This window comes from Chinchilla lanigera, unplaced genomic scaffold, assembly GCF_000276665.1.
Source record: "Chinchilla lanigera isolate Chin_1 unplaced genomic scaffold, ChiLan1.0 scaffold00093, whole genome shotgun sequence".
Classification (NCBI taxonomy): domain Eukaryota; kingdom Metazoa; phylum Chordata; class Mammalia; order Rodentia; family Chinchillidae; genus Chinchilla; species Chinchilla lanigera.
The window spans coordinates 7,092,134-7,118,983 of NW_004955494.1; the positions used below are offsets into that span (position 1 = coordinate 7,092,134).

General features: G+C 39.3%; 1 protein-coding gene across 3 annotated transcripts in view; it reads right to left on the minus strand.

The window, feature by feature from the left end:
• The window catches only part of Nup205 (nucleoporin 205kDa), a 64,115-nt gene that overhangs the window by 7,984 nt on the left and 29,281 nt on the right, over positions 1 to 26,850 (minus strand). For all 3 annotated transcript variants that reach the window (XM_013504999.1, XM_005405474.2, XM_013505000.1), the window contains 19 exons: positions 25,514 to 25,595; positions 25,003 to 25,167; positions 24,157 to 24,281; positions 20,595 to 20,709; positions 19,433 to 19,582; positions 18,740 to 18,811; positions 18,273 to 18,430; positions 17,701 to 17,781; positions 16,677 to 16,868; positions 15,927 to 16,197; positions 15,723 to 15,821; positions 12,782 to 12,930; positions 11,293 to 11,484; positions 9,905 to 10,026; positions 7,701 to 7,839; positions 5,796 to 5,922; positions 4,513 to 4,589; positions 1,573 to 1,701; positions 1,077 to 1,203 (listed from right to left, as the gene is read on the minus strand). In XM_013504999.1, coding sequence (XP_013360453.1) covers positions 1,077 to 1,203; positions 1,573 to 1,701; positions 4,513 to 4,589; positions 5,796 to 5,922; positions 7,701 to 7,839; positions 9,905 to 10,026; positions 11,293 to 11,484; positions 12,782 to 12,930; positions 15,723 to 15,821; positions 15,927 to 16,197; positions 16,677 to 16,868; positions 17,701 to 17,781; positions 18,273 to 18,430; positions 18,740 to 18,811; positions 19,433 to 19,582; positions 20,595 to 20,709; positions 24,157 to 24,281; positions 25,003 to 25,167; positions 25,514 to 25,595 — 2,572 coding nt within the window. The remainder of the gene's footprint in view (positions 1 to 1,076; positions 1,204 to 1,572; positions 1,702 to 4,512; positions 4,590 to 5,795; positions 5,923 to 7,700; positions 7,840 to 9,904; positions 10,027 to 11,292; positions 11,485 to 12,781; positions 12,931 to 15,722; positions 15,822 to 15,926; positions 16,198 to 16,676; positions 16,869 to 17,700; positions 17,782 to 18,272; positions 18,431 to 18,739; positions 18,812 to 19,432; positions 19,583 to 20,594; positions 20,710 to 24,156; positions 24,282 to 25,002; positions 25,168 to 25,513; positions 25,596 to 26,850) is intronic.

Here is a 26,850-nt window from a genome sequence, read left to right on the forward strand (position 1 = left end):
CAGTTAGAGGTCTCCATCAAATAGCAGAAGACAGATGCTGGAGGGACAAGGCAGAACTACTATCCGGAATCAGAACAGTAGGTGGCTGAGCCAGGGCTCAAAAGAAATGATCAAATGCAAATGGCAAGAACAGGGAAGAGAACATTGTTCCTAGATTTTGACTGTGGTAGTGGTTACACAACTGTTTATTTTATTATCAAAATTATTAAAACTGTACACCTATAATGGATACATTTTGTTGTATGTAACTAACACTTCAATTTTAAAACTGTAACCCTGTTAGCTAGGATATTTTATAAGAGTTAGAGTTTTTCCCATAATGTATATATAATAAGGTTATAAGTCTAAAATAACATCCTCAGAAACCTACCAAACGCTTCCTGAATCTACCACCAGTTCATTCTATTACCATTACACGAACATACCAATGGGCCTTGTCCACAGGACAACAGTGCCTACCAAACCACAGTCCTGCCCCATATTCCAAATCTTCTCCACCTCATGAGGAAATCACAGGCTAAGTCAGCCTACCTAGTATTTCAATTTTACTTTGCTCTATTATAGAAGTTTGGAGCTGTAATACAAAATTCCATTTAGACACTGAATTCAGTTTCACCTGATTTAACACGCAAAACTATCTGTGGTATTTTTATATATTTTTTGTTTTGTTTTGTTGTTTTGCTTCTGGTACCAGGAATTCAACTCATGACCCTGCGCTTGCCAGGCAGGCGCTGTGCCACTGAGCTAAATCCCCAGCCCCAGCCCTGTTTTGTATTTTTTTACCCAGCTTATTTTCCAATGCTAGTTATTTTCTTTGGGATCTAAGTACTATTTAAGAGTATACTTTCCCACATGGCTCTTTCAGATACAGAAAATCCTGAATTTCTTTCTCGAGCTCTCCAGGCTCACGGAGGTCTGACAGTAGTACTGCCCACATTTGCTTTAAAAAGTCACTTAAAATTTCCTCATTAATGACTCGTATAATGAAAAAGAGCTGCATTTCACTAGAGCAAGGACAGAGAGCTGTCATAATCACAGCACCATTCTGCAGACACAGAAAAACAAAGCGGGCTCACCTTGGCGCGGTCCCTCTCTGTTACTGCTTTCTGAGAGGCTGGGGGTGAAGAGACACACGATGTGCTGGAGGGTAGGGGAGCTCTGGAGAATGAGTGACTGGCAATACTCCATTACATTGGCACAAATCTACAATGAAAGAATAGCAGTAGTGAAAATATTAGCCCCCACAGTGACTGCATGTCCTAGAAATCTAGATCTACAGAGGAACAAGAATATAAATCAATTTATAAAATTATATACTTTTTTTTTTGGCAATACTGGGGATTGAGCTCAGGATCTTTATATTGAACTCTATCTCCAGCCCCCTTTTAAATTTTGAGACAGGGTCTCATCTAGTTGCCCAGGTTGGGCTCAAACTTGTGATCTTCCTGCCTCAGCCTCCCAGAGAGCTGGGATTATAGACACGCACTACCAAGTGACATCTACTCTTTTTATCACACTTCCCTCAAAACACGAAAAGCTTACAGCACAGTTCCCTCACCCTCGCCCTCCTACCTGCTGCATGGCCAGCTCGACCTCATCGTTCTTGCTCACGCGGTCGCCATCCAGATTACCATCTTGGAATTTAAACTGCCGCAGTCTGTCAGAACCACCAAAGCGACTTAGCAGTCCCAAGCACTGGCGCTAAAAAACAAGGAGGTATTTTGTTCCTCTCTAGTTGACTGTGTTTAAATTAGGGACATATTTCTTGAGGGATGGAAAAAAGAAACAGTGGGAAATGATTCCACCCTTGAAAACACCTGGTGTCTTACTTCCCACTGAGCCAGTGAGAGGTAGCACTTACTAGCAGGTTACCAGTTTGCTCAGCAGTTAATCCCCAGTAGTCTGAACGTTTGGCAAAGAATCTTTATGTGTCAGATCAAAAAAAGGCACGAATCATTCTCTGGGAAACAATCATTAAATGCACACAAGTCAATAAATAAATGAAAAGCAAGCAAAGAAAGGGTAAGAGGACAACAAACCATGATAATTTGTCTAAGTCACATGTTTAAAGAATGTAAGAAAGAAAAGGACAGGACAGGATTGCTCCTCTTGTGGATGACTGCAAGGACTTCGGGAAGGGGTTACGAACATACAGGTTGCTGCGGCAGATAAAATCCCTCTGTTACTAGCTTGAAAATGTTGAGGATACAATTGTTCCTCTAGTTCTCAGAGGAAAAGGACAAGATTTTCAAGTGATAGCACATGGGTCTGGATTCAGTGTGGGTTCCAGCAGCAAGTGGAATTTTTGCTATGTGATCAGGGAAAAATTACTTCATTTCTTCAACCCTTTATGGTCACATTTTTAAAGTGGTAATAATTTCTATCTTACAAGACTGTTAAGATTACCTGAGACATTGTTTTATATTTAATGTGCTTTAGCACAACATTCTGTACTTAGCATACAGTAAAAACAAGTTTTATAAAATTGATTAACATTACACACAGTCAACCAAAAAAGGACCTATCAGGAAAAGAACTTGTATAAATATTTTAATGCTAAGTTTACTGAGACATCATGAGATTAACACAACTTACCTCTGGCCTCTACAATTACAAGAGGTGCTAAAAGTGAAGAGCATTAGCTTCCAGGTATTTATTAGGATAGTGAACTGAATTATATATGCATTTTTGGGCAGACTCTGCATGTGTGTATATATATACACACACAAATATGGACAGTACATATAAACACAATGTCTTATTTGAACTGATGTTAGTTTAATTGGGAGGGGAAAGGTTATTAATGAGACTGTAACACAAACTTATTTTGCTGAAATGGTCCTATTTTAAAACCTTACAAATGTGTGCTTGTTCCTCTTACAGATAAAAACACATGTGCTCAAACATGCCCAGAGATTATCATTTACCAAAAAGATCCTTTTCTCCCTGCTGATGAAAAACACTAGAAAACTCAAAAACAAAAATAAAACAGTATTTGGGTTTTGTTGGAAAAAGTGTAACTCTTTTTGAGCTGGGCACACTGGCTCACACCTACAATCCCAGCACTCTGGCCTTGAGTTCACCATGTAGCCCAAGGTAGCCTGGAACTCACAGCTACCCTCCTGCCTCAGCCTCCCAAGTGTTGGGATTATATGCGTGTACCACCACACCCATCTAACGCATCCTTTTTTCCAGTTTTCAAAAGAATAATGCTAGGGCTGGGATGTAGCCTGATGGTAGGGTACTTGCCTAGCAAGTGTGAAGCTAGGCAAGTACTCTACAGTGGCTCACACTGCAATCCCAGCAGGAGGATCACAAGCTCAAGCCCAGCCCTTAGCCACTTAGGAAGACCCTGCCTCAAATAAAAAATAGAAACTGGGGACATAACTCACTGCAAAGGTCCTGGGTTCAATCCCCAGTACAGCAAAGAAAGAAAAATAAAAAGTGCAACCCTTTCTGGAGAGACATTTAATAAACATTTGATTTCAAAATGTACTATGTACATATCCTTAGACCCAGTTCTACCTTATACGTGATTTGGTTCAGAATTTAAAATATGTCTACAAAAATGCTAATGGCAGTATTTTTCTTTTGTGATAGGGCTGAGGACCAAACCTGGGACTTCACACTTGCTAGGCATATACTCTTCCATCAAGCTTCACCCCAGCCCTAGCATTTTTCTTTCGAAAACTGGAAAAAAGTTAAGAAAAAAAAGGATGGGTTAGATGGGTGTGGTGGTACTCGCCTGTAATCCCAGAGCTTGGGAGGCTGAGGCAGGAGGGTAGCTGTGAGTTCAAGGCTAGCCTGGGCTACATGGTGAGCTCAAGGCCAGCCTGTACTACAAAGCAAGACCCTATCTCAAAACACAAAATGAAACAAAAGCAAAAAACAAACAACAAACCAGAATACACATTCAAATATAAAATTATTCCATAGCCAATAAAAAATGAAGATGCCCATATCAGAGCAAGGCAGGAGGCTTCCAGAAAGACCCACAAAATATCTGATAAACTATCTGGTATGTTTGAACACAGAGAGTACACACACAGAGGAGAGTTAAAAAGATAAATGCAAAATAAATACCAAGCAAATTTTTTTAAAAGGCAGCAGCAATTATCAACTCTAGGAAAAATAAAACACCACACAAAAAAGTGTTGTTCATGGCTTAATAAAAAAAAAGGCACAGTCATAATACTGAAGCATTATGCATTAATATAACCAAAATTATAGTCACACTGACTTATGGGGGATGTCATCGAAAATAGATACATTGCATGGTAGAAGAAAAGGAATAAAGCAATCTAAATTCTCAGCATCAACGGAAAACCAAAAGGTGATTCAGAAAATGAGAAAAATCAAGTAGTAGCAATATAAGCACGGAATTTACAGATAACAAAGAATCCGAACAGTTAGAGGGGCTGCCCAATACTGGGAACAGGATGGGGAGGAGGATCAGAGGACCGCTGTTTCCTAAGACAGCTTAACACTGCTAAACAAGTAAGGGTGAGTTACCTGGAATCTTCCAATATGGCCCTGGAGCTCCATCAGAGATCCTTCGTTTACATCCACATCAAGTTCACTCAATATACCTAAAAATTTGGGTAACTTTTAGTACAGTTTTATGCTAAAGTAAAAAGCTAGGGTTCTCATTTTTTATATTCTTTCTGTGAACCAACAGACTTGAGAAACCTGGGCATAGAAGTCTTGAGAAATATGCTTCCTCAAACGCTGTAGGTGCCTTTCATATAAAACCAGCTAAAAGCCCTTCATATAATAATACTAGCACACGTACATTTATATGAATACAGATTGGTGATTTTGAAACCCATTTTAAGTCTTCAAGAAAATTCAAACTTTTACTTATAACCATAAAAGTTGAGACTTTCTAAACTTAACAATTAACTATTTTCTAATTCAAGTGCTTATACAGCACTTATAAAATGAATGAAGTTCATCAGAAAAGGAGCCAACATACACTGTCAAACTGAGGATGATGGTGGGGGAGAGAAAGGGAGACTTGCAACACAAAGTAAAATATCATGAGGGAAGTGAAAAGCAAGAATTCATGACTGAAGTCTGAGTCTTTACTGAGGAAGGACGGAAGGACGGACATTCTGCAGTGAAGTTATGTAAATACAACAGCTGAAAGTGTACTGTGGGTGTAAGACTGGGTGGAAATGTTATAAAATCTGACAAAGTGAAAATAATATAAGAAAATCTGAAAGTGGAAGAGGAAATGTAAAAGTACCCGTCCCTTCACCAGTTACATCTGGGAGTTAACTGACTTTGAAATTTATACGTAGTGAAGAAATTATAGTAGAAAAAAGTGACAAGTCTTAATTTCTCATCTTTATTCTTAATCATAGTGACCTTTTAAAAGCTAGTATCTCTGTACTTCTGCTGTGAAGAAACATTTGCCTAGAATATAGCAATTTCTTCCTTCCATTCAATGTTTTCTAAAATAGCATGTAAGAAGTACCAGGTGGTCCTCTTCTTATAAGTCAGTACTGTGTGTCCATTCTCTCTCTATTTGCTAATTTCTTTGAAATGCAATTTTCATTGTTAATTATCTACTTGAACATTTCTAATTTTTTATAAGGAAAATATATCAGGCAGGCACTGTACCACTGAGCTATTTCCCCAGCAAGGTCATTTTTACAAATAAAACATTATTTAAATGTAGCTGATTGTTAGAAGTACCCCTTTCACAAGTCCTGTATCACACAAACTGATTCTATTTTGCTGTGTCAGTCTGTAAAGAATTCTTAAAAGTCCACTGGACACACTCAACTCACCAGGAAGCGCTGCTTTGCTTATAATTCCAGTCAGCAGAGCCAGTTCCTGCAAAGAACCAGCACTCATGTCCTGGCAGCGCAGAATGGCTTGGATGGTATCAGAATGCGAAATGAGAAACTGCAACACCTGAGCCATGGAGCAGGCCGAGCACAAAGGAAGGCAGAAGAGTAGGCAATTACATGATAAATGTATAACTCACTTCACAATACTATCGCAAATAATGCAGCGTAATGAGGAAAAGTAACAGAACCAACTGTTTTCTACGCTCCCGTAGTTTATTTCTTCAAGAAGCAAACATTTAACTAAATTCACAAGAAAGCCACAGGTAAGAATTATTTCAAGGTTTATAAATTATACTGTACTGTACCACTGGAGGCTATTAAAGAAGAGTCTAACTTGGAACGATGAGTGAAAACTTATTATTTGACACCTATTTCTTTCTTTCTTTTTTGGCCTTTGTGAGACAGGGTTTCACTATGCAGTTCAGGCTGGCCTCAAACTCACAGCGATCCTCCTGCCTCAGCCTCCTGATGCTGGGATCACAGGTGTGTACCACCATGCCTGGCATATTTGATACCTATTTTATTTCTTTTACCGTTTGTTTAAATGGGATTGGGTATAAAATGGCAACTGAATTCAAGAAGCTGCTCTATGCAAAGTCTGACTGCCATGACATGACATTCTCTCAGCACTTTCACCTTGAGTATCTCAACTCTGCCTTCAAGGCAGAGACTAAGCCAAAGCAGGCTGTGCATCTCAATCAGAGGGATTCAATAGAATCCTGGCCTCAGCCCACAGTCGCTGCACCCAGAGATCGGCAGCTCCTCAGGTATTTCTGTGACACTCCACACAGGACTGGTGTAGGGAACCATGTCTTACATCAATGTCCCAATGCTACCGAAAACTCTTGGTCTCAATAAAAAAGACAAGAGAACTCCGGTGGCAGCCATCTGTGCAAGGGCACACTGTCCCTGAGATTGCTGCAGTGTAACACAGGCTGTCACTTTAGGAACAGCAGCACACACCTGCCCCACTACCATGGCTCTGAGCAACAGCAGGGAAAGCATACAGAATTACCAGAAGACAAAGCATTTCAGGATCCAGGTCCTGAGGGCATCACCATAAAGTAACATAATAAAAGACTGGAGATTTATGATGATAAACCTAATTCATCAATGATTAAAATATATAGTATATTGCTGGGCATGGTGGTGCACGCCTGTAATCCCAGCGCTCAGGAGGCTGAGGCAGGAGGATTGCCAAGAGTTCAAGGCCAGTCTAGGCTACATAGAGAGTTCAGGACCAGCCTGAACCACACAGTAAACCTGGTTTAAAAAAAAAAAAAATTATAGTACTAATATAAGCAAACAGAAATACATGTTTGAAAGTTGTAATAATAAAACTACTTTCTGGTACTTAATGACAACATTTCTCTTAAAGTGTGTTGACATTTCCTAATGAAAAGCATTTTTGACAGAAAATTCACTTCTTTAAATTACAGACCGAGTATTTCATTCCGTAGAAATCACATACAAATGTGGTACTACCTTATATTTTCTGCAAGGCCTGGCATATCTTTCAAGAAATACCCGGTTAAATTGTATCTTAAAGGTCAGGTTGTGCCTACTATAATAAGTATTTTCTTTCCAGAGGAACAAAGTTCAGTCTCTTCTTTCCATCTCACAGTGCTATTAAATGGCAGCATGTTCTGTTCAAACAAGAGTACAAAGTGGGGTCCCTGGAGCTCACCCCCACGTCCAAGGCACCTGTTTCTATACCCTGCTCTGCCTCAGAGAGGAGGATGGAGGCGAATTCTTTCAGGCTGTCTTAGCTGTAGGCCTCTGCATTAGCATTCAGAGGACTCTGTACTGTGCGGAGTCTAAACAAACATGAGTTCATCTTACCTGCCCCGCAGCCTGCAAGTGCTGCGCCATGCTAGACGTGAGGACCACCTGGCACAGCTGGAGGGCAGGGAGGAGAACCTGACGGTAGCGATCCACGGGCGACGGGATGAACATCGGGGAGTCTCTCACGCCGAACACACTTGACGTTTCAACCACACAAGGAGAGAGCCACATTGCGAGAATGCGGGTTTGCTCTTAGTAATTCCTCACCATACACATGGCAAACAGATCAAAGCCATCTGATTAAGATGCGACACTGCTACAGGCAGGAGGGCTTTGCAGCCCATATGCACTGTGGTGCTTCAGGTGTTCACCTAAACCTGTATCTTAGTAAAAGGCAGCTAGCTGAATTCTCAAAAAGCTTGTTAAGGAAACAAAGTTAATGCTGGAAACGTCTCATACACATTTATTTTTCTCCAATGTGCCTAGAGCCATAGAAACTATGAATAAGAAATTGATAAAAACAAGTTATTTTTCCCCAATATTCTTCAAGGCAAAAATGAATCTGCATGTTCCATTATATAAAATGAAATTAAAATAAAAGTCGAACAGGTTGTAAAATCACTTAAATCTTTAAAATTAGGTCTCAGCCAGGCGTACTGGCGCACACCTGTAGTTTCAGCACTCAGGAGGCTGAGGGAGGAGCTTTTCTGCAAGTTTTGAGGACAGCCTGGGCTACAAAATAAGTTCAAGGCCAGGCTGAACTACATAGCGAGGCCCTGTCTCAAAAAGACCAAAAACAAAAACAAAAACAAAAAACCCTCCCACTATTAATAAACTATTTTAGTGTTATTTTTTATATTTAAAGTTTTAGACAAAAGAAAATATATTATTTGCCTGATAAAAAGGAACGAAAGGAGAATATAGAAATAAAAGGAAATAAATGAGAGGACCTGCACAGAGAAGTAACAATTATATGCCATGAACTGAGGATACTCAACTCTATATAGGATAAAAATAGAAACTCTACATTTAAAACTTTATGTTGTTTTTTTGAGACAGGGTCTTATCTGTAGCTCAGGTTGGCCTCAAATTTGTAGCAATCCTCCTGCCTCAGCCTCCCAACTGCTAGGATCACAGGCATGTACCACCATGCCCAACTATTCAAAACTTTAGAAAGCAATGCCAAAATTCTGTAGGTAAGCCTGAAAAACTCAAATATTCAATTTGGCAATGAATCTTTTGAAAACAATTACTAAGCCCCAACTTAAATTAACAATTACTGATAGAAAAATATGCTATCTGCTTAAGAATGCTGCAGTTATAGCTGGGTCTGGTGGAGCACACCTATGATCCCAGACTCAGGAGGCATGGCCAGCATGAGTTACATAGTGAGTTCAAGGCGAGACAGAACTACATAGCAAGACTCTGTCTCAACACACACAAAAAGCTACAGTGAAAGAAAGAACTTCAAATTGATGCATGAATACTTCGAAATAAACCCATTATTTTGTAAAACTAATATACACTAATAAAATTTCACATTGAATAGTCAATATTCAAACTGAAAGGACTGAAATGCTTTCAACTTGAAAATAATTTTACTTGAAGCTTTCAGCAGTAAACAGTAGGTGAAATATTAAAATAAGGCAGGGGAAGCTCTGAAATACCATTCAAATTACTAGGAACAGGAAACTCACAAATTATAATTCACTATACTACTTCAAAGGACCACTAACTGAAAATAAGTAGTTCTACTGAACAAAACACTAAGGTTGGGAAGGTACACATTTACTAACAGACTTCTCTCCTGCTTTTCTCTTATATTACTACTTTAAATTGAAAGCATTAGGGACTTACTTTGACACTGATTAGCAACTTCCATTTTTTAGTAAACAACAGGGGCCTATGACTGGTCTCCTCAAAAGATGGAAGAGTACAGCTTAAAGCCAACAGAAGTATAAATCAGTGGCAACATTATGTTTAGAAATTTTTTTTAACTTGTTTTTCTTTTTTTAATACTGGAGATTAAAGCTACAGTTTAACATATGGGTAGGTAATTGCCCCAAAACTGAGATATATCTACAGCCCTAGAATTTCTTTTCTCCTTAAAAAGTCTTTAGTGCGGGGGCTGGGGATTTAGCTCAGCGGCACAGTGCCTGCCTGGCAAGCACGAAGTAGTGAGTTCTATTCCCGATACCAGAAAAAAACAAAAAAAAGCCTTTACTGTGAGCTTACCCAGGCCAGTGAGTGTGGCCACTTACCTATGTGGGTCCACTTCTGGGCGCATGTCATAGACTTGGCACTGTGCCAATCTCACAATCACCCCAGACCTCAGCAGCTCCAAAGCACCCTGCTGTATCTTAGCCACTCTCGTGAGAAACGCCTAGAAAGTCACAGAAGAAAATGACCAGGGCTGTAATGATATCCAAGGGCCCCCTGCAAAAATGAGACACTTTCACGGCACTTTCCTTTTTTTTTTTTTGAGACAGGGTCTCGCTGTGTAGTTCAGGCTGGCCTTGAACTCACTATATAGCCTAGATTGGCCTTGAACTCATGGCAAGCCTCCTGCCTCAGCCTCCCAAGTGCTGGATTACAGGTGTATGCCACCATGCCCAGTTCCACATTTCTTATTTTTAATCACTATTTCAATATAACTGCAGGATTCTTAAGCAGATAGCATATTTTTCTATCAGTAAATGCTACAGGGGCCCTATCTCCTCCCTTCTCATAGGACTTTTATAAGGACTCAGCACAATGTATCTGCAGGGCCTGCATACAATGCTTTGCAGGACTTAAATACTCAAACTCTAGTCTCTGTCATCATCATGTAGTCTCAAAGCAGGCAGGTAAGTTGATTATGCTGAGAGCTGTGTCTCTACTACTCAATATCATACCCGGCATCTAGTAGGTATTTAATAAATATTTAATAAATAAATAAAGGAGAGAAACTAATAAAAATCTACGTCTTTACTGCTTCCAATACTGTAACATTTATGGTAAGCTTAACCAGAAGAAATGAAAATTAAAATATTTGGAGTCTAAGAAATGAGAAGTATATGCTCTATTAAAAATCCTGTGTTTAGGGGCTGGGGATTTAGCTCAGTGGCAAAAGCGCCTGCCTGGCAAGCGCAAGGTCATGAGTTCGGTTCCCGGTACCGGAGAAAAACGAAAAAAAAAAAAAAAAAAAAAAAAAAAATCCTGTGTTTAAAGTAGCACCAGCACAGAGGGGTAAAGGAAAAAGTATAAAAAAAAAAAAAAAGTGAGAAAAGAAAAAAATGGAAACAAAGCTTTTGTAAAGGGGGAAGGGGAGGAAGGGTTGAAGGGAGGGCAGGGAATGGAAAAAATAGTAGAACCAGCACACTGAAGTTTGCAATAGTTAACTAACACGTTCAGAACGTTCTGGAATTCATTGCTCTCCCTCACGGAACACTGGGGGTTTCACTGCCATCACCCCCAGCCTCAGTGAGTAAGCAGCAACCCTTTACCCGATTAGCCTTCTCAGAATTTCAACTCATCTTTTTGCATATTTCAGAAAATACATTAATGGCACAGATCCCCAAATTTTAGAATTCTTTTAAAAAGATTACACTTCATGCTGTAGAAATACAGTACCTGTGGCATCTAACATCACATGTCCATCGAGCCTTACCATCTTGGACTCGTAAGTGTAAAGGGCCTTTAAAGGGGGAGGCTGCGGAGTGAGCAAGCTCTGTAGAGTACGGTCATCTTCTAGCAAGCTGTCCACGAGAACCTTCAAGTAGCCGCTGTTGGAGAGGTACAGAAGCCACTGCTGCTGCTTATCCACAGACACGATCCGGTCAAGGAGCGCGAGGGCCAGCATCTGAAGGAAGAAAAACCGAAGGCTACACTCACAGATGACGACCAAAATCAACAACAGTGACTGCTTGTAACTGAAAATATTTAGAGCTTTTCTCATGGGGGGGAGAAAAGTTGCTTGCAGTAAAGTTTCCCGTTTTTTTTAGAAGCTGAAAACTCTGTATCCAAAATCTCAACTTAGTAATAAAAGAAAAACTTTCAGGATCAACTTGTATTTCTGAAACAAAACCTAACGCATCAATATAATAACACTAAATATACCTTAATCAAGGGTAGACATTACTTGTTAGAGAAGTTTTTCAAATAGCTTTTTCCCTCCTAATTCTACGGTTTGATGTGCTCACTACAGAAAACCTGGTAAAGTACATAAACTCACAATCTAATATATGGATGATAGGCTATCCATTTTGGCCTATGTCTTTCCAGTATTTTTCCTAGGCATAAAAATACTTTAAAATGTTTCTGCATAATTGAGAGATTATTACATAATTTATATTTTATCCTATTTCTCAAGATTCTATTTTTGATGATCTTCAAGTAACATGACTCGAATGTATATAATTTTTTTTTTGGTGCTGGGAATCAAACTCAGGATCTTGCACTTGCCAGGCAGGTGCTGTACCACTGAGCTATCTCCCCGGCCCCTATAATTTTCCAGTATGAGGAAATTATCTCCTCATTACATTAGCAGCAGCATGCCACAATATAAATGCAAATTCTCTTCCACAAAGCATTTAGGCAGAGAAAGATATATTCAGTATAAGGGCAATTTACTCAGAATTCTCTTAACCCAAGAACTCTGTTAACTAGCATCTTTACTGCTTTTACCAGTGTTGTTACACCAGCTAACCTCAAAACTAGCAAAAAGATAATTCTAAGAGGAAATTCTGATTGAAGATTCTAAACTGATTTAAGCAAAATCTGAATAAACAAAACAGAAGTGCCATATTATAGCAAATTCACCAAAATATATTTTAAAAAGGAAGTAGTTCTCAATGTGTAACATTCACTGTAAAAGTTGATGGAGTTTTTATCTTCAAAAAGTCCAATTACTTAATAACAACACTACAGGAGAGTTACAGCTGGGATAGCATACACATACACTCCCAGTACCCTAAGAGACTGGGCAGTAGGACTGCAAGTATGAGCCCCATCTAAGTCTTAAGGACTTAGAGAGACCTTGTCTCAAATATAAAAATAAAAAAGGGCTAGGGATGCAGCTCAGTGTGAGTCTTGGGTTAAATCCCTAGTAGAGGGGTGGGGGGCAGGAGAAAAAAGGAAAAAAAACAAGAGTAATTTACCCTTCCAATCTCATGACCGTCACAGGCATCGCGACAGACCACTTCCATGAGGGCAGCCCCGTAACTCTCAATGATGGCTATGTTTTCTCGCTGCAGTTTACTAAACACATCTTCAGGGGCTGTCAGCCTTTCCCACATGGTTTTCTTAGCTGAAAGGATTAAAACAGAAAAAAACACTCCCTAGAAAGCAGCTCAGTTACTGAGTAATTCTACCTCATAAGCAACAAAAAAATCCTTCCAGCACTGTACATCCAGAAAGGGCTGCTGATTAATGAGTCTGAGCAGGCAAACCTCAAGAGTACAACGCACAGATGCCACGTTTGTACACAGAAATGACAGCAGTACCAGGAAAAGGATAAGCTTTTCTTTTCTGTCCTTTTCTTTCCTCTTGTGTGTGTGCTAACAGTGACTGAACCAGAGATTTTGTACTAAGTTACACCCCACTTTTCATTTGAGAAAGGGTCTCCTGAATCAGTTTGGGCCTGAAATAACAATCTTGATTTTTTTCTTTCTCTCTCTCTCTTTTTTGGTACCAGGAATTGAATTCAGGACCTTACACTTTCCAGGCAGGCGCCTGTGCCACTGAGCTATATCCCCAGCCCAATCTTGATTTCTTTAAAGGTGTTACATTAAAGGAAATCAAAATGAACTATGAGTCTTCAAGAAAATCATTGCAATTTAAGTATACGTGCTGTCAAAGCAAGCATTCAAGAGAATCAGTATCTTGTGTTTATCCCACTAACCAATCCATCTGTTTTTAAGTTTCATTGATATCTTTGACAAAGTGGCTAAAGAAGATCAGGTACAATGCAGAAAAGGAAGTCTCCATAATGAGAACAGTGTGTTCATTTGGAAAAATAAGAGTCATGTAAACAAACCTTAGAAAAGTTTACAAATAAAGCAATACCCTGTAGCTGTAATTAATCTCATGATTTTCTTCCCCAACTACTACTAGCAGCAGAGCTTTTCTGTTTTGTTTGTGGCTATGGGGTTAAACTCAAAGTGTCTGCACAGAGCTACATCCGCAGCCTGGTTTTACTTTTGGTATGACTGGGGGACGGGGGTGGCACGTTGCTGGGAATCAAACTCAGGACCTTGTGCTTGCCATGCAGGCACTTGTGCCACTGAGCTATATCCCTGGCCCTCATTTTTACTTTTAATTTTGAGACAGTGTATGCTGCAAAGTCTCTAAATTGACCAGGCAGCATTTGAACTTGTGATCCTCCTGCCTCTGCCTACCAGTGTGCTAGGATTATAGGTATTCACTACCAATCCCAGCAGGGTCTAAATTGGCCTTTTAAAGACTTCCTTTAAAAAGCATGTTGTTGAGCTCCACCTGGTGGTGATTTTGCCAATTTGACTAAAAATATAAAAAATTTTATAAGGACTGCGCGCTAACCGATTGTGCCACTGCAGCATCCTAAAAATATAAAAAATTTTAAAGAGAAAAATGTGAGCAGGATAGGGGAATCTCACTGTTATATCTTTTTAAAAGAAACTCATGTTTGTTTAAAAAGCCTCTCTGAACTAATCCATTATTTTTCCTGACCTTAAAAATATTTGCCCACAGAATAGAAGCCCAACTGCACAAGAAATGACAAAGAATCAATAAACAGGATTATGTCAAATTAAAAAGCCTATGCACAGCAAAGGAAACAACCAACACAGTGAGGAGACAAGGAACAACAGGAAGTAATTTTAACCAGCTATTCCTTGGACAGAGGACCAATGTATAAGGACTCCAAAAAGTCAGACTCCTCCAAATGAAACTCAATCAAAGATGGGTAATTGATTTTTTTAAATTTATTTTTTGTTTTTTTTCCGGTACCAGGAACCGAACTCACGACCTTGCACTTGCCAGGCAGGCGCTTTGCCGCTGAGCTAAATCCCCAGCCCCAAAGATGGGTAATTGAAATCAACAGATACTTCTCAAAGGAAGTACAGAATGGCCAATAAGTACATAAAACAATGTGTAGCATCTCTGGTTAATACAGAAGTGCAAATTAAAATGACACACATATCATCTTACTGCACAAAGAATGGTTACTATCAAAACATCAAAAAAAAAAAAATGCTGGCAAGGCTTTGGGGAGGAGCCCTTCTGCACTGCTGGTGGGAATGTAAAGCACTACAACTACTATGGAAACCAGTATGAAGATTCCTCAAAAGACTAAAAATTGTAATTCCATCTGAACCAGTTATTCCCCTCTGCGTATCTTCCCAAAGGAGTTAAAGACATCATATCACAGTGATGAATACATACCCATGTTTACAGCAGTACACACAATTGCTAAATCCTGGAAATGGCCTATATGTCCACCAACAGATGAAAAGATAAAGAAAATGTGGTATATGTCCACAGTATTACTTAGCCATAAAGGATAAATCTGAGTCATTCATAGCAAACTGCATGCACCTTGAGACTATAATGCTAAGTGAAATAAATCAGACCCAAAAGGTTAACTATCACATGGTTCTCTTATATGAGAAACCCAAAGTATAAATAATTCAAAGAGCAAAATGAAAGTTAGATTTAGTTCCTCTGTAGATGGGACAGGGACCTAGAGATGGAGAGGGAGGCAGAGGAGAGGAAAGGGCGGTAGAAAGATTATGATAATAAATTCCTCATGAAGAATGTATCCTTTATATAGTGCAAACCTGTCTGGCATAAACATACCACTTGGTTATTACGGCATAATACACTAGGGTACTAAGGCACAATATATAACCACAATAAGGATAATATGAGACAAAGTAAGATTTAAACACATAGTGGTTTTTAAAATCTTTGTATAATTCATAGTTCTCAAAAGCTAAACATGTATCCTCAACTTGTGAGTGCTTCAGTGATTATCAAGATTCATTAACTGTAGCTGTGCTTAGCAAAAAGAGAAGGGATTTTTCTAAAAACAGAAAAGACTAAGACTTGACCTAGTTCTACCTGTTTCTAAGGTGTCTGGTTCATCCGGTCTCTGGGCAATCTGTAAATAATAAAGCAGAGAGCCATACAGGTGAGTCCTCACTCGCTGGAATCCACCACCTAGGAGATCAGAGATGCACTCAGGTGAAAAACTTTTCCCAATCATGGTAAAACAAATACAAAGTTGTAATTATAGAAAATTTAGATTTAAAAAAAAAAACAAACCTGTCTTCAAAATGAAGTCTAACAGTTTCTTCAGTATGATGTGCAGTGAAGAATCTCCAACAGAAGCAGCGAAGGCCAGCAGCGGGTTTTCAGCTGGAGCAGGTGAGGAGAAAGAGCTCTCGAGCATGAACGCATAGTGGGCCTCTCCGGACCCCGAGACTACCAGCTGCTTCTGCTCTGTGCAGACCGCCTGGCTTAGGTGAGCTGTCAGGGTGAACACAGCGCCGGCGACCACCGGCATTAGCTCTTGAGCGGCTTCGTCATCCAGGATCTTAGAGTACAAAGGAAATCATAGTGATTACTGCGCCCAGCCAGCATAGCAACTAGTGTTTTATATGCGTTTAGCTTCCCAACTACTACAACATTATCAGGACGGAATGTAAGAGCTGTTCGAAGAAACAAGGCGAACATACGAGTGAGAAATTTAAATGTGATCCTGGGTTAACAGGTGTTCTTAAGCAGAAGAGAGTCCCATCCGAACCGACAGGGAGGCTTTGCTTTCTGAAATGCACACACCATTGTATTAGGTCTGCGGTGAGGTCAGTCGATAGACATTTTACAAAGCTACCTATCTCTGATCCACACACTCCAGCCCAAAGCCCCGACTGATGCCCAAAGAGTGGTACTACACAACTCTATTTTACTTCCAATCTAGAATGGAAAAAAGTTAGGGGGCCAAAATATGTTTAAATTACATATATGCAACATACATTTGTTGAGCAGTGTGAAGTATATTAGAAACTACACCACCTTATCGTGTACATCTTGTAAAATATCACGAATAATCAGCTGCCGGTCCTCAGACTGAATGAGGTCCTGGGGACAAGCTGTCAGGATGATTTCCACCAGCTGCCTCCAAGACTCCAGCACATGCCGCTTCGCATGCAGGCACTGCAACAGTTTGTTCCTTCCCACCACATACTGCAGAATCGTGCTAATTTCCTAAAGTCCCAGAAATGGAAATGCAAAGTCAACACATACAGATAAAATGTCTGTTATTCATAGGTTCTTATTGTTTAACATTGCCAGATATTCGGAAAACATTTATTTGAAAAATTACATGCATGCTGGGTAGTAAGTATATCCTCTCTATGTTAGTTTGGAAGCCACAGCTGCAAAAATGAAGATATAAAACTAACATACAAGCTGTGTGTTGGTGCTGTTTTTCGAGACAGGGTCTCACTATGCAGAATTCATGGCGATCCTCCTGCCTCAGCCTCCCTAATGCTGGCATTACGAGTGTGCACCTCCACACCCAGCCTGTGTGCATTTAATGCAAGGGACAGAGGTAGCATAGATGGACATCTATCTTGTGCTCCTTTCTCTTGGCAACCATCTACTTATACTTAACTCCAGAGCACTATAATCACCCAAAGCCCAAGTTTAATGGCTTGTTCTCCTTAGATGTCTATTTCTTTCCTTCCCACATGGCCTGGCCAGCTATGTTTCCATGGCTGTGGTTCTTTCCATTTGACCTCTTATCCACAACTCCCCACCTGGAATACCAATTCACTCTTTCACAGAAAGAGAAACACCTGGACTCTAAATTCCTAACTAGTATACCAGAAGTTATTTATTTTGGCATACTAGGCATTAAACTCAGTTTATAAAAATTATAACATCCAAAGAGAGTGATTCCCATGAAAGTTTAATTTTTACATCGTTCACTAATTAACAAACTACAGGTCTAGTTATAGTTTTGTCTTTGAGCCAGCAAACAAGTAGTTTAAGTAGACAAAAGGACAAACACTAACATATATTCAATAAAGCTTACCTCCATGAGTAGAGGTCTCTGTCCGATGGCTGCCATACCCTGAAGAGCATTTACTTCGGCCACTAGAACTCTATGAAGAAGCTACACAATTAGGGAAAAAGAGAAAATAAGGCTGTTTCAGATACTGGTAGAATAGTAACTATAAACTACCCTGAAGGGAAAAGTTCCAGAATCTTTTTATATAGTGATCTAACAATGGCACTGTCGACCTTCCAGATAAAATACTAAGTATCCCTCATAACCCCAGGAGTGATACCAAACAGTCTCTAGCAGGTAATGCCTGGGATATCTTCTTCCTTCTGGTGAGGCCATTACTTTTACTTGATTAAGAATTAAGTACTGAAAAGCACTCCCCATTTCTAGTTGGGTGGGATAACTATAACTATTAAAGGAGGAACCTTTTAAAGAGGTTAGTGTGGACTACTAAGTTTTAATTTCTGGCTATTTGACAAAAACCTCAGTCCAAAACTTAGCAACCAAAATTTCTATCTAGGAACAAAAGCCCGTTTTTTTCCTAGTGGTTCAATGTATGAACCACTTGACAAAGTAGACGCTTTCAAAGCACTCCTCACCTTGACATTGCAGACAGTCTGTCCCCGTAAATTCTTGTGTTCACAGTTTGCAATAACTTGCTCAATCTGGTTCCGGTCAAAAAAATCCAGCTGCAAAGGCTCAGGGATCTCTTGACTGAAGTCAATCGAGTCAAGAATGCTTAGAATTTTTCGACGTACTAAAAACAATAAGAAGTAAACCATGTGTACACGGCATATTGAAGAACAAACCTTCACACTCAAAGACTGTGCTGTGCTCAGACTGACAACCATGCTTCAACGTAAATCTGATTTAATTTCTGCTACACCCACTTACAAAATATTTTCCTTCCATCTTATAATCCTAGTCATTAAAAAATGTCTGTGATTGACAATCCTTTAAGTAACTTTTCTGTACCAGGTTTGCTGAAAGGGCACGGCAATATCTTTAAGTTTCAAGCAACTGAAGATGTCTATAAAATAAATTTATTGCAAAAACGAACTTTTACCTTTTGTGCTAGTGTCAACAAGAAGGAACCCAGAGACAGACCTATTTTCATCTTCCATTCCTCCTTCCCCATCTGGTGGAGCAGAAATAATAGACTGAGAAGTGAAGAATACACTCAAAAGTACATTTATTCGGAAATTAAAACCGTGTATTTTATTTCTAGGTCACTGTTTCTAGGTTAAACAGCCCTTTGCAAATGCGTAACTAAACTGCAAGGATTGATGAAAACTCACTACCAGCATATATCTAATTCTTTCCATCTTTCTGGGAACCATTCACAATTTTAAAAAGGTATCAGTATTTCAAAACTGGCAAGACAGGGGCTGGGGATGTGGCTCAGTGGTAGAGTTCTTGCCTTGCATGCACAACACTTTGGGTTCGATCTTATCACCACAAAACTGGCAAGACCCAATCATGAGAAATAGATGATATGAAAAACTTATGTTTAATTTGCATATATACCACATACTGAAATAGCTTGGGTCATGTTGCCTCAGTGTGACAAATTCCACTAAGCAGTTTGTATTACAGATTCTTAAACAAAAATAATAATCCTGAGATTAATTTTAAGGAAAACATTCCAAAGGTGAGAGAACTGACTTGGTCTCTAACCACACACTCAGCGTAAGATTCAGACTGGTACTGTAACTAACGAGGACCAGCCCCTGCACAGTGCAGGCAATGTCGTGTTCACCTGAGTATGGTCTTGCTGGTATGTCATCCAGTAGGAGGTGGAGGAGTTTCTGGGTATGTGACCGCTGACGATTGAGAGAAGTCACTCTGAGTTCTATTGAGGCAGTTTTCATAAGCCATGACATTTGATTCAGCATAGAGATTTCATATTCTGGAATTTAAACATAAATTTCATTGCTCAGAGTAGTAGCACAAGATCAGAACAGATCTAAATCATCAGATCAAAATTCATCAGATACTTTCCCATGTGATAGTCAATAATGTATAAAACTTGGCAACATCACAATTTCTCACTCTGTAAAACTACAAAAGAAAAAAAAGATACAGCCAGGGATATAGCTCAGCGGCACAGCACTTGCCTGGCAAGCACAAGGTCATGAGTTCGATTCCCGGTGCCACAAAAAAAAAAGCTGAAAAAAAGATACAATGGAGAAAAATAAGCTAATATGTGTCCACAAAAGATAAGCTAAGGCAAAATGATGGGACAAATGAATCAGTTTTTATTACATGGATAACTGCATAAAAATCTTGAGTATTCCATAATTTAACATTAATATATGTTAATATTTTGTTTTTAAAAGGTTTCAAATACGTAATGCATTAAAAACTATCATAAAGTTGATTTTTGAGTTCACAAAACACATACTTAGAAGAAATTACATCCATGCTGCATCATTTTATGCTATCTCTGTCTTTTTACCTTTTGGTTTTTTTAAGATAGGCCTTTGCTATGCAGCCCAGACTGGCCTCACATTTGTGATCCTCCTTCTGCCTCAGCCTCCCAAATGCCGGGAGTGCAAGCATGTGCGACCATGCCTGGCAATCTCTTAAGATAACTAAAGACATCTGATTTAACATATAATTAGTACTAGGAATGACTTATACAATATTTTGTAAATTCAGTATTATTTTTATATTTGCAGTCAAAATGTATACACACTGAAAAATATTGTGTAAAATGACCATTAGGCTATGCGTGTAAGGTACATAAACAGAAATGAATTTCTTGTTTAGATTTGGGTCCCATCCCATGGTACCATATCTCATTATGTATGCGTAAATATTCCAGAATCGAAGAGTCAAAATTGGAAACACTTCTGCTAACCAAGTCTTTCAGATAAGGAACATTCATTCTGTAATAATAAAGGAAAATAATGTCCTACCTTTGTTAGAGAAAGGCAAATGCTGCAACTGAGAAAATAAGAAATCCTGGCTGGTTCTTAAGTACCTCATAGTAGGACCAGAAGTATCAGAGCATGCACACAGCTGATATATCACCTAATGGAGTAAGAAAAGATTGCAAAAGGGAAGGGGAGGAAAAGGAATTGAGACGTGTTGTGTCATGCACCAACTCCTCATGAGGAATACAATCATTATGTACTGCAAACATGAACCAATAATAATAAAAAATTTTTTGAAGAAAAAAAATTCTTTTTCTTGTCTTTTTGAGACAGAGTCTCATTATGCAGTTCAGGCTGGCCTAGAACTCACAGCAATCCTCCTGCCTCTGCCACCCAAGCGTTGGGATTACAGGCATGTGCCACCACACCCGGCTAGAGAAGAAATTTCTAAATCAGTTTTTTCTGCTATTCATTTTAAGGTAACAGAATATGACTTAGAGCTACTAAAATTAAGGGTGCATTAAGATTAAAATTAAGATGCATCAACAACTCAAGCAAAACAGATAAACATGTATAAAACTTCATTTAAGATTACAATCCTTGGCATTCTCCATTCCAGAAAATATACCGATACACAATTTAAAGTGACGGTGACATAGGAATAATCTTGATATCACTCTAAATACATTTATCAATACATGCACATGTAGTTAATTAACAAGTTTTAGTGTCTTAGCCATTATTAGTAGCCAACTACTTGGCAGTGACTTTTGAGGACCAGTTGTTTCACCTCAGTCTCAGAAGGATAATAAACTACCAGAATTGAAGCAATTGCAAAAACTACAAAGATCTACAAATTGAATCATGTAACAAATATGAACTCTAGATAAAAAGTTAAGAGAAAACAACAGATTTCGAGAAAAAAGCTTTTATATCAAACAAAAAATGGCTCTTATATAAAAGATTTCTATGACATATATCAATATCAAAGATCTAAATAAAAACTGGCAAAAAATTTTATGTAAGTAAACTAACGCCTAATCAAGTAAAAATGTCCATCTTTCTTCAGTGATACCCAACACTTTAGGTGGGCATCAGGGCATGCTCTATAGACCCACTACTCAGGAAGGTGAGGCAAGAGAATTGCTTGAGCTGAGGAGTTTTATGCTAACTTGTGCAATAAAGAGACTCCAGTTCTTACCAAATTAAAAGCAGGCTGGAAGTTAAGCATGATGATACACCACTTGCCTAGCATGCATGAGACTCTGGGTTTGAACTCTAGCATTATAAAAAAGTTTTAAATAAAACAAAAAAAGGTAGTAATAGGGCAGGTGCCATATTACCTACAAATCATCAAAATTTCTAGTTGTAAAATGCAAATCTCAGTATTTGGCTAGGTGGCAGTGGAAACTTTCATTCATGAGTGATTCACTTTATAAATAATTCATTATTAAGTGCTTTCTATGTAGCAGGTTTTTAAGGCTCTTCTATTATTGGCACACTTGACAAATAGTGTGACACGGTTATTTGAGAGTTAAAACTTGAAGTCATAAAACGGTTAATATCTTTTGACCCAACATCATCAATACTTTTTATGTAGAGATGTCAACATAATCCATGCTCTTTATTCAGAGATTCCATACACATGAATTTGTCTATGTGCTAAAACTGACTTATAAGCCCCAAATCACGCTTCGAGTGCTTTTGCAGGCACTCACGGGGACAGGCTTTCAGCTACCCAACTCACAAGCAATTAAAGCACCACTCTGCCTTCTTACTCCAGCTCTCAACTGCAAGCAAGGGTTTCTAACATGGTCTTTTTGAGCATATTTTCTCCATTTTTGTGCTCAAAATGACAGAAAACAAAAAACAAAAAAAAACCACAAAAAGCACAGCCATTGTACTAATGTATACTCAATGGGACCCCTCCTAGTTCCTGAGACAGGAAATATCTGCAACCTTAAAGAAAGGAAGCAAAAGTACAAAGTAAGAAAGAAAAGCCTCCAATAATTTCCCTTTGGTACGATCAGGTTTTCTTAAACTAACATGCTCATCTGTATTTTGTTGTTGTTTTTGGTCTCTCTATATAGTTCAGGCTGACAGGAACTCACAGCGACCCTCCTCCCTCAACCTCCCGAGTGCTGGGATTAGAGATGTGTGCCACCACATCCAGCTAACAAGCTTGTTTTACAGGTTTAAGTTTATTTCTGAACTTAGGTAAGGTACAAACCTACAGGTGTATGAAATAGCTTTCATTAAAAATGGAAGGCGTTTTCTTGTAAAAATACACACTCTGACTTAGGTCAAACATGAGGCCTGAGATTCTGCAGTACTATAAACCTCCAGGAGAAGATGCTAATGATGCTAACTCCAGACCTTATTGTGAGTAGCAGCATCACAGAGCGTATGTTATAAATTGGTAGACTACTGGTGTAATGTTCTGTTTCGACAGTACAATGTCCCAAAAATTAGAAAAAATTTCACAAAAATTTGGATTTCTACCTTTCTTAAAAATTAATAAAATCTGGCAAAACCTTCTGGAATGCTAAAAACGAGGAGCTGAGGAGTAAGGCGCACGCTCTCCGGGCAGCCAGCTCACCCTGTCCCTCCCTTGCTGACTCCAGCCGGCTCCATTCACTTACTCCACCTGCCTGGGGCAGATGATTAAGCTTACCAGTTGCTTCTGCTTACGTGTCAAATTTGGCAGCACTGAGTCAAATGCACACATTTGCTCCCCCAGGAAGGAAGAGCTGACTCACAACAGACCTAGCTGTAGTGTTTACAGTGAAAGGGTGTGGACGAAGTGGAGACTGAAGAAAACAGGGACACATTTAAAAATAAAGAGAGTAAGAAAGAAACGTCTCCCCGTCACTAAGAGGCTCATGATGACATGACAGCAACGTGAATCAATGTGTACTTAGACTGAGAAAGCAGTCCTGTCTTAGGAAGTCTGGTTATTAAAGCACACACACTGAATGACACAAGATATCAACATGAATGAGTCCTCAGTATAACTTCAGCCTTAGCTTCACCTGAATTCCCACATCATAACCAGGACCTCATGGTAGGCGTGGCCCTGAGAGTGCTTTCACTTCCATTCTCTGTAAGTTTCACAACAGCCCACTCCCCGGATTACAAGCTCAGATCCAGAGGGGTCGCACAGCGCACTCAAGGTGTCATGGGGCAGAGATGGGACCCAAAGACACACTTACAAGTCCTGCTCTTGCTGCCAGGAAAAGCTACCATAAATATATCTGGAGAGTTCTTACTATTACAGGGTTCGTATACTACCTGGTAAAAATACATGATGCGAGATATGAACGTGAATGAGTCCTCAGTATAACTGCAGCCTTAGGTTCACCTGACTTCCCACATCATAACCAGGACCCCGTGGTGGGCGTGGTCCTGAGAGTGCTTTCCTCTAATTTCCTCTCTGTCCAAGCGATTAGGGTCTTTAGGTTTGTAAGATCTTGGGGTCTGTGCTTTATCGATTTTTATCCATAAGCAGAAAACTAGTCACATGCTTTACTCCCACACTGGGAGTGGACTGGAGCGTGACCCAGCCTCTTCTACCTAACACTACAGAGCGCGTCCTCCTTCCTACCTGGTAGCACAGCTCTGCCAGCTGAGGAGACTCCCGCGCTGCCGCTGGGCCCATTCTCCCTTCCGTCCCTTTCTCCAAGATGTTCAGGATAGCATGCAGACACGTCCGAGGGCAACCTAGCACTCCTAGATGAAACCCAAGAAGAATTCATTGCGTCTGGTAGAAACTCTGCATTTAGAAACCTTGGAGTGATGGCCTTTACAAAAGTCAAATTCTAGAGCAGGTGACATGCACCTCTAATCCCAGCTACCTGGCAGGCTGAGGCAAAAAGACTGCAATTTGAGGCCAGCATGGGCAACTTCATGATTCCATGTCTCAAAATACAATTTAGAAAGGGCCAGAGCCATCAGGCATGGTGGCATATGTCAGCTATCCCAACCATCTGGGAGGCTGAGGCAGGAAGAGCACAGTTTCAGCCCAGCCTGAGAAACTAAACAACACACTGTATCAAAATTAAAAAATTGTTTTATAAAGGGTTGGGGATGTAACTCAGTGCAAAGGCCCTGTGTTCAATCCCCAGTACCACCCAAAGGCAGTATGGAGTAATTCAGCAGTACAACACTTGCCTCCCTTAAGTGAAGACCTAGTTCAAACCCTGGTACTTCAAAATACACATAAAAAAGTAAAAATCTGTAAACATATGTTCTACTGAACAACTTTTTCAAATACTGATAGAGAAAAGTGACAAATGTCAACTCTCCAAAGCTATGCTTCTCCAGTATTGATCTAAGTCCTAAAGACTAATCCATATATTACTTTTCATGTTATGGGCCCAGAATTCAAAAATGACTACTTAGATACACAAATAGGAAAACAAATACATACCCATATGTCTTATGTCTATACCTGGATCTTGCAGATTAGTGGTACTGACAGGTTTCTTCAATTCAAAGCCCAACAGGTAGAGAGCAAGGCTGGGTGGACTGCGTTCCAGAGAAGTTATGAGAAGATTCAAGATGTGGATTCTTGTTTCATGACGAATTGCAGCTAATTTCTTTTCAAGCTCTGATCCTTCATCACAAAACACAATTAAAAGTTAACGTATCAAGTTTAAAAATATAAACCATGTATTCCAGCTGTGTGGTGGCATATTCCTGTAATCCTAGCACTGTGGGCCAGAGGCAGGAGGGTCCAAAGCTGCATCCCAGTCTCAAACACTAAAAACAGGGATGAAGATATAGCTCAGTGTGAAGGCCCTGGGTTCAATCCCCAGTCCTAGGAAAAAAGAGTATTCCAACCCTCTATGTTTTCTTTATTCCAGTTTACTTCATTAGCCATTATACTGGTTGATCTCTTAAAGGAAAATCCTAAAAGCCATATACATTTTCATAAAACATGCAGTTAATATGAGACATACCCTCTTCCAGACGTACAAATTCTTCTGCATCTTCATTATCCAAACATTCCACAAATCCAGCCATCAGTTTCTGGCTTACACTCTAAACACAGGTGGACAGAAAAATGATAAAATTAATATAAAGCTTCTAAGTACTAAAGAAAATTTAATAAATACAGTATACTTATATCCATTTGTCTGTTTTAAAAAAAGGCAAAGCTGTTCCAAGTATTTAGGTTCTAGTTATACTTTTAATAAATAGAAAACTCTATCTTACATTATGTCAGATATCTATACAAATGAAAAAACAAAAAGTTCATTGCTGTCAAAATTTGCTTCACTTAATTTTCTCCCCTAAGAATCAAATTAGTATTTTAAAAATATTAAATGTGTTTCATAGTATCTTCATTATGTACTCAATGTTATGAGATTATAACTAAAATATAAAATAAAATTTTCATCATCTTCTTAGAAATGTATTACTCGTTAAAAGTTTTATATATTTTGGCTAATTTCTCCCTCAAAAATCAGTAGGATCCACTAGTCACAGTGGTGCACTTCTATAACCCCAGCACTCTGGAAGGCTACGGCAGGGGGATCACAAGTGCAAGTTCAAAGACAGCCAGGGCAACTTAGCAAGATCCTGTCTCAAAACTGAAAAATTAAAAAAGGAAGAAGAAAAAAAAAAGAAATCAAGCAGATGTTAAAATCAGTAATACTGCATACTAAAATAAATGTCAAGAAACCAAGAATCTTCAGGATGCCTTGATTATCACATGGTATCATGAGCCCTATTCCAAAGCCACTGATTAGACATCTATACTTCCTATAAACAGTGGTTCTCAACTAGATGGTTATGCCCGCTATAAACAGTGGTTCTCAACGTGGGTGGTACCACCCAGAAGGCACCTAAAAAGATGTGGGGCCATTAGAAGGTGCCACAATTAGAGGTTCTCCTAACAGGTAGTGAGCAGGAGACCCAGTGATGTCAAAGGTTTTGCAGCATCAGGGACAATTACCCACAAAATAAAGATCTGTCCCACCCAAAGCATCAGAGCTTTTGTTTTAAACACTATGCAAGACAACACAAATAAAATCCTTTGGCTAGAGCAGTCATTTCCCACACAAAGACACCGTAAGTAAATGCTTAAGAAACAAGGAGCAGATTCTCCAGCTATAGCTATTCAGTGACCAAAAGTAGAACTACTATGAATAGTGTTGAAAGAGGAACACTTTAAACACTCTCCAAGGTGGCAGCCCATGGCAGCCCATAGCACAGACGTGGCTCACAAGGCTACCACAGAAGGGAACACTCACGATGGTGAGACACATCCTGAACCGCAACAACTGACAGGCAG